At 40.1% G+C, this 12,477-nt stretch overlaps 1 protein-coding gene across 4 annotated transcripts in view; it reads right to left on the bottom strand.

Annotated features, from left to right (window-relative positions):
• Positions 1–103: 103 nt before the first annotated feature.
• Positions 104–12,477, bottom strand: part of MCF2 (MCF.2 cell line derived transforming sequence) — a 95,860-nt gene continuing 83,486 nt past the window's right edge. For 3 of the 4 annotated variants that reach the window (XM_074962683.1, XM_074962684.1, XM_074962686.1), the window contains 3 exons: positions 12,327–12,439; positions 9,900–10,000; positions 104–2,047 (listed from right to left, as the gene is read on the bottom strand). In XM_074962683.1, the coding sequence (XP_074818784.1) occupies positions 2,007–2,047; positions 9,900–10,000; positions 12,327–12,439 (255 nt within the window). In that variant the 3' untranslated portion in view covers positions 104–2,006. The remainder of the gene's footprint in view (positions 2,048–9,899; positions 10,001–12,326; positions 12,440–12,477) is intronic. The other variant, XM_074962685.1, reaches the window with a different exon arrangement.

Below are 12,477 nucleotides of genomic sequence, written 5' to 3'. Positions count from 1 at the left end.
GTATAAGGGTTTTATGGCTGTTATGAACAAAGGAAATACAGTCAAAATGAAAACTATTTTTGTAAAGTAAAAGTACAGCACTCAGACAGAATTAAGTGTTCTCATATGAATTTATTCAACAATGTTTAAATTTTTTTAAATATAGATTTAACACATTTTTAAAAGTACATATACAATATAGTTCATTTAAATTTACAGACAGAGAAAACCCTCTGCTGTATAGTACCATATACATGAACACCCTCATTAATCCATATTCTTAAGGTAACATAACATTTATTGTGCAAAGGTCCAAATGTGAAAAATCTAAGACTGTACAGTCAGATTTGCAGAACTAATCAGTCTCATCAATTAGTCAAAGCTTAGATTCAAGACTATAGAAGACAGAGAAAATTAAAACCATTTTAATATGCAATGTATGCTATGATTGCGACATTGCTATTTATACTTGTACCTCCAAAATGTGTACTTTTTAACCATAAGAATTGTTACTACTATAAGTAGCCCCAATAGTAATTGAACAGAATCTTATTTTTACTCTTAACAAGTGCATTGTGATCCTATTTAAAATAGATAAAAATGTATTTGGATGATTTAAAATCTGTTCATTAAGAATGCCAGTAATTGGACAAGATTGGGATCTCTAATATTTGCAGCGATCCTTAATTCAGATGCAGCTGATCTACTGTACAAGTTTCATATTTTTGAGGATGGATGAATAATATTATGTTAGAGAAGTGCCAAACAGCATTAGTTCGGTGTACTACCATGCTACAAAATCTACCATGCAATTCCAATGACAGTCATACAGTAGCTCAGCAATTCCTTTGTACAAAAATGGTCACTGGAAAATAAAAATGAGGTTTTATATAACTTTACACCATAACTCAGAATTCATGGCTCACAAATCAAATTCACATCAAAAGGATCCCTCATTAATCCAGAGTATAAAACATTTCAATCCAATGAGACAGTGTGTAAATTCAATATTGCATGCATATCACTAACCCTGTTTTCAATGCAATTAGAATGATCTTTATACAGCCCTGTTTAAAAGTCAAACCACCTGTACATATGTATTACAAAAAGAAAAACTAGACAAACAAAATAAATTATGAAACATTTTAATATTTTTTTCCCCAAAATTCACAAGGTAAGTTATCAGTAAAGATGCTGACAAGTACAGTCTTATAAGAAGAACATCTGTAGTGCAAATGTGGACATTTAACTTATAGTTATGGCACACGTTCCAAAAGGACAATACATTACATGTAAACTTCAACACTTGCTAGATACAGGTGTTACCCCTGGAACACTTTGGAACTTGAAGTGATTCTTGACAACCCTGAGTTGTCAGTCAGTGGGCCTGATCCCCAGGCCATTGAAATCAACAGAAGTCTTTCTATTGACTACAATGGGCTTTGAATCAGCTATTCAGTGCAAAAGGAAGTTCTTTAGCATTATTGCATCATCATCATATGACCCAGCCAGAAGATGATCTTATTGTACATTACATTCACATAGCTGCAATATATCTAAACCCATTCCATAAAATGAATTAACTAGAAAATGTGGCTTTTTTATTTTTTTGGTTTACTAAAACTGAACTCTTTCATTTGCAATCAAGCGCAACAAATAAATAGGTAAAGCTTTCAACCTGTCGAATCAATTTCAGGCATCTAAATGAAGTGTCAGGACACTGTCGATTTACTTCTCTGATGAACTTAATGGATGTCATGGAAAAACAGCAGGCAAAAATAAAATACAGTGCTTTCCATAGGGGAAAAAGAATGAAATAGCCAATAATGTCTTCCTTTATGACTGTGACAAACTGTTTATGACTGTGACAAACTGCAGTCCCGGTCCGTGCAGATGAAGCTGTGAAATTCTGTGACTGTGATGAATAGTACAGGGTAACTCCAGCTATTGTGTGGTTTCTTTGTAACACCTAGTGCAAAGTCTCCAAAGGAGCATCAAAAATAGGGGGCTACTAGTTCACCTGTAACTCAGGGGGAACTAAACTTGCTTGTGTTACACAGGGCAGCATCTATAAAGTAATGAAGAATAAGAACATTAGAGCATCTTATTCGAAGAATACACTGGTTCTTGTAATAATGTAACAATGCCTCAAAACTGTGGTCTTCACTAAAAGCAAACTCCCACTAGCTTGAGTGGGAGTCTTGTCCAAGCAAAGACCACAGAATTTGACTTAATTCAGTAATCTGCCCGTTAACTACCACAACCAGTTGGATAGTATCATCTCTGCATTTATTTTGCTGTGACGCTCGAATGTTCTTTACGTAGTAACAAAAGATCTACTGCATGAAGCGGATGAGAATATCCACTTGTAAAAAAGTGAAGTCTGCTTTCTGTTTCAAAGGCAAAAAATCAACATGGGGTTTAATGGACCCTGCATAAACAATTCTGCTTGCATAAATGACAAAGCTTGTGACTGAAGTCATTAAAGTGCGTACGAGTGCAAACTGCTTCGTTATATTTGCAAAACTGTAAGTGAGATTTTAAATTGAATTATTTACAGTATACTTGTTAATGTTAGCAAACATGCCCATGTAAGCTTGCGAGAGCTCAACGTTAAACAAAAGTACAGTACTGTCTCAAAGCAAGTGATCTGCTGTCATTAATATTCCCCCAGACTGCCACACATGGGTCTAACCTAAGTCCATTGAAGTCAACAGAAAGACTCCCACTGACTCCAATAAGCATTGGACCAAGCCAAGAATACATACTGATAGGCCATGATGGTCCATTATGTGTTAAAGATTTCAGTAGAACAAGAGGGCAAATTAATGTCCAGAGCTTCACTGTCATATGAGAGCACACTTCGTTGGATGCATCATGCATCCGGAGGAACTAAAGGGGTTAATTAGGTACTTAGGGTAATATCACTAATCAAAATCATGAACACACTTGGTGTTAATAATATGCTATTTAAGCAAATGTAAAAGCAACTACAGCCCTGGATCCTGCAAAGAGCTCTTAGGGACAGACGTTGTGGATCCTCATTAAAATAAATGGGGGTGCACCCATGCAGAGCTCCTTGCAGCGTGAGATCTAACAGTGGAAAGAAGTCTCTTGACTTGTTGCTCTCTAGTTTTTAGATAGGACTCTGCCCAGATTCTCATTTTGCTGGCACAGTTTTATGCCCACAAAAAATTGCACCATTAACGAATCACTGGTATACCTGGTAGAACTTAAAACATCTCATTGCCTGATCTCTGGGCCCAAACAGGAGGTAATGAAACTAGATGTCTACGGCTTTGTCCACATGGGAAATTTTTACCAGTTATAACAGAATAGTTACACTGGTACAGGACACTTTTGTTCCAAATCCACGGTTTGAGACCACCAATGAAATGTCAAGCTCCTAAGGTACAAGAGTTTGATTAATGGCTCCAAGGATGAAGACCTACTCTCTGCCCTTTGCTTTTGTTAACAACTAAATATGTTCACCACATTACGGAGTGTGTGATTTCCACCATAAAATACTCAATGCTTGGGCACCCAAGAAATTTCTCTCTTCATCTGTTATATCACACCCCCATGTAATTTGTTATTTCCCTTTTTAGTCAATGATTATGCATCGATAATCAAAAATCTATAAGTGCAATCTTATTGAGCATACAAATCTGTTTTTAAATAGTCCATTTTACATTATTTTTGAGCTATCAAAAATGTTTCCTATGTATTGGAGGGGGACGAAACACGCTTCGAAAGCACGCAGGGTTAACCTAATTCTGCTTCCACTGCATTCAATGGAAGCGTTACCACCGACTTCAATGGAAGCTGAGTTAGGCCTACACAGAAGACTATTGACAATCTCTCATCCTTTGTCTATTTTCTCCTTTGAATATATACAAACACATCATGGGTGCAGCCGTGCTTCCTTACTCATGGAGGGCCTGGTTCTGATCTCACCAACATCAGTGTCAATCAAGAGAGACCCCAGTAGAGCTACACTGGTGTGAGAACAGTGTATGTTAAAAGGAAATCAGGCCTGCAGCCTCTAGGGAGACAACTGGATATATTTATTTTCACACACAGGCCTCAAACTAGCAAGGAGGTCCTCACAGATAGGACCCCTACAGCAACACACAGCCCCTGTTCACTTCAATGGTGCTCCATACAGGCAGCAGGGTCTCCACCTTTTTGGAACTATTTTGGGATCAGGGGTGGGATTTTTCAGAAGCACCTAGAGGAGTTAGGAACCCAGCTCCCATTGACTTTCACTCACTTGGCACTTCTCAAAATCCTACCTCTGGGTCTTGCATTGCATCTGACAATGTAGGTGTCCCTAAGCAACAGAAGAGCATGTGATTTTGATATGAAAGACTTCTGTTACATACACCGGCAGTCAGAATCAGATCTAACTCTATCTTGTTTCCTGCTATTTAAAGGGACCTAACTTTAAAATAATATTAATATTTAAAAAAACTATTATTACATATAATAAAAATAGAGAATTTTCTTTATTTCCCCCTTTTTCTTATTTGGAAAGCCGGGAGATGACATGCCAGGAGATGGATGCAAGATTCACAGAACTTACATGATCTTTGGCATATTAGCTACAAGTGAGATTTTCAGAGAATATGTTATCTGATGGTCTATTGTGGAATAGTAGTTTGGATTATCAACTGACCTTCTAGCACACATAGAAATAGTCTTCAGATCCTTAGTGAGGAAAGTTTTTGTGTGACCACGTAATATCTGATAGCTAGAACAAGGCACCTTAATGCAAAAGCACATGCTTAAGTCTAAGGGGAAGCTCGTGCTTGAATGCTGGTATTTTATGGACATGTCTATCTAGAAACCCCTTTCACCATGACAGCTGCACATTAACACCTGCAGTACAGAGTGCTTTGCTGCCCTTTAATGCATGCAGAAATCCACAGACAACTGGCAAATCCCCCCATGGATTTCCACAATGGTAGAATGTATCCCTCAGGAATTAAAGTGACTTCCCAAAAGCAGGCAAGGGCTTGCTTCAGAAATTATGGAGAGTTACAGAGCTGTACCAAACTCTAGTTCACGAGAGGGAAGGATTAGTCTTCCCAACAGCCCCCCAGGCTAGTAACTGATTTTCCCAAATCTTCTATTTTATATCTAGGTAAGGCTTGTAAAGTACTTAATAAAGCTTTCTCCATCTTTGTCTGGGATATAGAAAGACTGGGCTTGAAATATCTGCTTTACCTTGCACTACAGACAGGTTGCAGGTCTGGCATTTACTATTGTTATGTAAAGGAATGAAAAGAACCTGGTGACCACTGGATTAGTCTGGCTATTGGAAGCTCCCTTTTGAGTATAGTCTCTCTCTATTTGCTGGGTCTGGCATATTTAAAGTGGATGCCATAACCAGTACCGGTCCACAGCATAGTGGGTTATTCGCCAAATACAGTATCGGTTGGTCTGTACTTGGGAAGAAATGTCCCATAACTTCATTAGCCTATAAAGTGTTTTGAAGAAAAAAAAATCCCCTTTCTTCCAGTGGGCACTGTGCATTTGTTGGGATCCTTGTGGTCATGATACTGTCAAGATCCAGATTCCTTAATGGAGGACAGCACCATCTGCCCAGGAGTTGGAAAACTAGGACAAGGCAGGAGCTCAAGGGAAACAGGTGGGACCTACACAACAAAGAACCCATATATAGAGGGCTGTCTCTTAGGAGAAACATCTCCCCACTCCCTAAGCGAGTGATACAAATGTAAGTTCTCTTGTTTTGCTTATTTTGCAGTGGGATCCATGTTTAAAACAACCAGCCTGAGGCCCTTTATGAAAGAGCCTCACTTTGCATTGGTCCTCTAAATAAATAACCAGGCCCAGACAAAACTTGGAAAGGTTCTGGCCCAATTTTTTCCTTTTAGATGGCGTTTTAGTTTGCTTGTCTTTTAATCTCTTACTGAATCTGGAGCGAGGCTGCCAGGGTGAATCTTGATGTTGAAGTCTGGGAGGAGCTTTGAGATAGCACTAAGAAGATCCCTACGATAATTCCAAGATGGACTTTTAAGGCATAAAACCTTTCTTTTCTCATTCAGTTTTAAATGTTCCTGAGCATGATTTTGCACTGAAATTGTAACTTCTCAGACTCTCCCATGGTTTGAGCATGAAACTCTGGGCTACTTTACACTACACAGTTAAGTCAGCTTAACTACTCTGCTCATGGCTGTGAAACATTTCAAGCCCTGTGTGATGTAATTAAACCGACCTCAGCCCTGATGTAGACACCACTAGACCAAAGCAAGAATTTTTCCATCGCCCTAGCTACCACGCTCTTGCAGACCCCTAAAAAATTTCAAATGGAGGTGTGGACCCCTTTGGAAATCTTAGGCATAATCTGCGGACCCCGGGGGTCTGCAGATCACTGGTTGAAAGCCACTGTATTACAGCAATGGAAGAACCTCTTCTGTCGCTATAGCAAGTGTCTACACTGCAGTGCTATAGCAGGGCAGCTGCATTGATGCCACTGTCGCGTTTTTAGTGTCGACGTCCCCTCTGTGCTTTCATCTGTATTTTGCTTACAGATTTTGAGTCAATTGCAATTTGAACCCAAGCAAAATGCTGCATTTCACAAAGCTCTGAAAGATGACACCACAAGGTTTTACGTTTATTGTACCTCAATGACTCCAGCTCAAATTTACTCTGCTTATAAAGGAAAAGATGTTTCTACAGAGAGCCCTGGAAGTTCAATTTGGGTTCTGAGAGGCAAGCTGTGCTGTTTCCTATCATTATACCAGATTCTGCGGCCAAATTCTGCTCTCAGTTACTCCAAGGTAACCTCATCGTCTTCATAATCTGCTGTCATTGCAGACATTTAACCCAGAGCAGTAATTGGCCTTGCAAAACTGAAGCTATTGTATACTGCCTGGAAAATGCAACAAACAGGATATAATCCAGCTCGCTTTCCTACAATAGCATTGGCTCCTCAGCACTAGCAAGGATAAAGAAAGTAGAGAAATATTGATATTTCTTTCTCAGGGCAGCAGATATGGCCAAATGCATGCAAGGAACAGAGCTGTTGAGAATGAAGATACCTTTGTCATATCACATTTCAGAGAACAACTGCTTAGGAACTATAAAGATACGACATCACTGAAAATCACCGCCTAGAAACCAGTTCACTCCAATGAAGATTTTTATATTATGGCCAAATTTTTTCAAACTTTACTGCCTAAATTAGGCACCTAACTCCATATTTAGGCTGCTCTGTGGTCTGATTTTCAGAGCTATTGAGCCCTGAAACTTCCCTTGAAATGAACAGAAAATGCATAAATGGCATATATGACCTTAGCTCTGCCCACTTTTTGCTATGCTTTATGAGGCACTCTTAAAATGGCCTGAGGACAGACTATTTCTCCAACACCACCACATATTTTTTTCTCTACAACTCTTTGGCCAGCTTAGGAGACTGCAGCTGTCCCACAAGCCAAATAGTTTAGCTTCCCCAGGACAGTTGGCAGGTACAGTTTTGCATGGTGCGTGTCCACTGCAACCGTCATCTAATTTGCAAAGTGCATTGAGGAATTTTGCAAGCTAACAAAAATCGTTGAACTTCTAGAATAAATTATGATTTGGGGAAATTCATGGGTTTTGCTGAAAACAAACCCAAAGTATCCAGTGACTTGTTGTCCCACATCAAACATCTGCCTTCTGTGTGCCAACTCTTATTCCTTTAGTAATCTTCCCGTCACAGAACTTGTCATTGTGCTAATACTTTGGGCACACACGAGTTCATTTGCTTAACAACAGGAAGCCAGATACTTGAGCTTAAACATGCAGGAAAATATCCTACAAAATTGGCTGAAGTGCAAGTAAGATCAGAATCAGATCTAGAATCTCTAAATTGACAGGAAATACAGAAGTATATAGAAGAGAAAAAATTAACTTTTAGGGAGAACAAATAAATTGTCCGAATTGTCATCAGACAACCCCTGAGAACTCATTAGCAAAGCTTCTTGGTGGCCACAAGAAACTCAGATTTCAACACTATCTTTCTGTGTTGTTTCTCTTAATTTTTACTCAGACCCCTTTGTCTGCACAACAAAATTAAGTTGACCTCTGTTAGGCTGACATACAGCTACTGCAGCAATTACTGCGGTTTTTCATGTCCACACCACCCTCCGTCTACTGGTGGTGTGCATCCTCACCAGGAGCACTTGCACTGACTTAAGTGGGGCAGTCTGCCCCATGTGGGGCTCAGACCTGAAGCCCAGCCAGCCTGGGCCAGATAGCCAACAGGCGATGTAAGTAACAAGCGTCCATGCTGATACTGTCACCCTAACTACGTCAACCTAAGTGCTATGCCTCTCATGGAGGTGTAATTATTAAGTCAGCGTAGTGGGCAACTTACATTGGTGAGAGCTGCATTGTAGTGCAGACGCTTACAGAGTTAGGGTGACGCAAGCTGCCTTACATCAACTCTGTAGTGTAGATCAGGCCTCAGTCTTTAAGTGACTTTCAATCTGAGCTGAGAACAGCAGTTCTCTATGATTTTTAGAGACTATTAGCACAACCCCTATAAAAATAGCCATTGTGCAAAGCCCTGGACCACAGCCATCCTGCTCCAGGCAGCATCTGTGGCTCGTGGAGCCCAGAGAATCTTTTTGATGCACAATACAGTCCCAGAGAAACTGAGTTACGCTAACCAAGACTTCTGATAAAATCAGGATGCACTGGTTGAGGGTTTGTAAACATTCGTTATACATTATGATGAAATCTGATTAATACAAACTAGGTCATTGTTAAACCAGCCCTAGCTAACCCAGATGTGAAAATCAGAACACCTGAAATCTAAGTAATGTAGCAAATTAACACAAGGGAAAAAGTACCATAATATTGAGCACTGATGTTGGGGTCGGTGGGAGATTGGAAAATGTCAACATTTCTTGACTATATCCAATTGAAAAGGTTGAAATTATGACAAAACTCATCAACATTTTTAATTTCAATAAAAAGGGTCAACGTTTTCAATGAAATTTTCTGCTAATATTTTTACAGCTGTTCGAAAACTTTTACATTTTCTATGAAAAACAGTTTAAAAAAAAAAAAACCCTGGATAAATTTGTGTGAAAATGTTCCCCCTTTTTTTTTTTTTAAAAGCAAATCTGCTTATAACCCTCAGTAACATACGGCCAACACTGCAACATGGTAAGACGACGTTAAACCTGGCTGGTAAGCTAAAATGTGAGGAATACCAAGTGGTTGTAAAAGTGTTTTCTTGTATCATCTGTCTCCCCTCTAGGTCTGGATTTATACCAAGAATGATCATGGGGGAAAATACATTTTAGAATCTTGGAGTCTTTCACAGAAACTCAGTCTATTGTCAATAAACTTTAACCAGTGAGCCAGCAGTCAGCTGTGAATAAAACAGTGAGGCCTATCAAAGCTGTATATGGGCTGGTCCAAAGTCCAATGAAGTAAATGGAAAGACTCCCTTCAAAGGATTTTGTATCAGGCATAAATATCTTTTTAAAGAGTGACACGATTTTGCCTCGGTGATATTATATTCACACAGGGGACCAAACTTGCAGCAATGTGTAGACAAAACAGCCATAGAAATCCCTTAATGGCTGTACTCCATCCCTTCGCCCATCATACAGTACCAAGTGCTCTTGCAACATCTACATTTTTAAATATTTGGCGTTATTTTGCCAGTGCCTTAGTCTTCAAAATCACAACAAATTCTTAAAATGTCAACAAAACAGAGCAGCAGCTTCACGTACTACTTTTGCAAGCTTTTCGGAGTAATTGCTTTCATATTATTCATTTCTTTTTTCTCTTGAGTTTTACATAGCCAAATTTGAGACACAAAATATAATGCAAGCCATGGTTTATAAAAATCTGATTCCAGTTCTGAAACTATTTCCTATATGTTTATTGTATGATACCTGCGACTTTGGCATTCCGAAACCTACAGTCGCCGATTACTATCTGCAAACTGTTGACAGGAATCCAGCCCTCTTTCCTTCTGTTCAGGTTTTTCACCAACCTTTGAATGATAAATGTATTAGTGGAAAACATGGGCAGCTTTAGACCCATTACACACAATGTTCATCATTAATTTTGAAAAGTTACAGAACACAGACAATACATTCAAATCAGTGGCCTTGGTTCAGCAAAGCAAGTCAATGGGACTTAAGCACGTGCTTAAAGTACTTTGCTGAATTAGGATTTGGGTGTCTAAAGTAAAGCACCCACCATCAGTATTTAGGCACCATTGAACTCAATGGGCCTAATCAAACATTTATAGGATTGAGGCAACAAGCATTAGGCACCTGTGTTTGAAAATTTGGATCTTAATATTTCCATGTCTGTCAAATCCTTTATTTAATAATGTGTCAAAATATGACATCTTGATCAGCTGATCTGCGTTTAGATGGTCTCATTCAGGTTTGGAAATTCACTACACAATAAATTAAACCTATTCTGTGCTAACAATAGGTAACAGTTTTTCCATTCATTCCTCCTCATGATTCCCCTGTGAGATCGGTAAGAGAGCTTAGGCCACAGAGAGACGCAGAGTCTAAGGCCACAGAGAGATGCAGCGTCAGAGTCAGGACGAGAACTTGCATCCTTTGTTCCCAAGCTCCCATCCTTTGTTCAGACTATGTCTCTATCATTTAGCCTTGCATGTCACAGTCATTCCTGAGCAGTGCAGCATCATTTAGTCCAAAGTATACTTGGCATTTTTACCTTTTTTCTCCTCATGTCTAATACTACATATCCAGCTGTAACTGACCCATGGTCACAACAGGAGCTCACGGTTCGGTCTTGTGGTTAAAGCACTAGACTGAGACCCAACAGATCAGGGACCGACTCCAGGCTCTGCCACTGATCTCTTGTGTGACCTTGGCCAAGTGACTTAATCTTTCTGTGCCTTAGTTCCCCATCCATAAAACAGGCCAAGACCTTTTGCTTCCAACCTCCATCCCTACAGAAGGCCCTGCCACGGAAGATAAAGGAGAATCTCCATTAGCTGTCACACTGTTAGAACTCACTGTGAGCCACTAGAGATCTGTAGCGTACATTCACAGTAGCCAGTCTCTGTGACACAGCGTCGCTAAAACCACCATGGGAATTGGCGATTGCTCAAAAAAGCCCCACCCGATTCGATGCTTTGTATATTGATGTTCCTAACGTTCCATTTAACTTCCCTTACAATACAACGAATGCGGATTTGGGCCAGGAATCCTCTAATGGGCAGTGTGTGTCTGCACACTTAGACTCTGGTCACTGCACCCCTCCAATTCAGATTTCTCATAGTAGCACAATCTCCATCCCCATGAAAATATATGAAATGACGCAGCTTGCTTTCATACCAGGACTCAAGGAAAGGCTCTGAGGGCTGACTGACAAGAGCCAGGTAACAAATCAACCTGAAAAGGAAAAGCAGCCAGACCATAGGCCAAATTATGAGAGGGCACCATGCCCTCCAAGCTAATGAGCGTAATGGTTTGACAGGCAGGACATCAGATATGGTAATTTCCTAGGCAGTATTCCCAGCTGAAAGCAGAGAGCCAGCTGTTAATCCTTACCTTGCAAGCCAAACTCAAACTTTCCCCGAGCCAATGGCTCATTGGGCTGACATGCTTAAGGCACATCAGTTTCATAGCCAACAGTACACAAGGGAGTGATGTGATCGGCATCACCTCCAACTGTCTTTGCAAGCCACTGAAGAAGAAAAAAGCCTTGTAATTGCTAAGTGCTATTATTAATTGCCCCAGAGGAAGAAGACCCAGAGCTGAGCTGCAGAGGACAGGGAGAGGACAAAGGCAAAGAGCAGTCATTCACACCATGGCTTCAAACAGAAACGTCAGGTGTTTAAAAAGGTCTTTCTCGCAACGTGTTTGATTTTACGTTATTCACTCAAGCTGGGAAGGGAAGGGACACCCAATCACAATTTCCAGGTCAATAAGAATGGAATACACCATTTGTAAGGAGTCTAAGGGTCTGGCTATACTCAGTCAATGGGCGTGACTGCAGCTCAGGTAGACAGAGCTGAGCTAGCTCTAATGTAGCTAGCTCAGATATCAGAGCAGCGAGGCCGTGACGGCATGGACTTCAAAGCACACTGTACAAGTCCCCCTCCCCCACAGAACTCTGGGTAATTACTCAGCCACTTGGCTAATCTAGGGGTTTACTCAAGCTGCAATAGCTCCCCATGATTGCAGTTCAGACCTATGCTAATTCTGTAGTTTCCAGTAGAGTACACACACTAACAAAGGTACACCAGATATATTCCGAGTTAAACTAGATTGAGCATAGTTACCTTGTAGGTTCCTGGAGGTAAGGTAAAAGAATTCTAAAATACTTACCATTGCCCTTCCCCATCCTCATGCAAAAGTTGAATTACATCCCCGTTTTTAACCAGCAGGTCCTCCGATCCTCTATTCTTGCAGTCTGCTAGGGCTTTATATTTTCCTGGAGACTAACATTAAAAAAAAAAAATTACTTCACAAGAACTCT

The sequence above is a fragment of the Natator depressus genome, chromosome 9 (genome assembly GCF_965152275.1).
Source record: "Natator depressus isolate rNatDep1 chromosome 9, rNatDep2.hap1, whole genome shotgun sequence".
In the NCBI taxonomy this organism is placed as follows: Eukaryota; Metazoa; Chordata; order Testudines; family Cheloniidae; genus Natator; species Natator depressus.
This window is presented reverse-complemented; position numbering and strand designations above follow the sequence as displayed.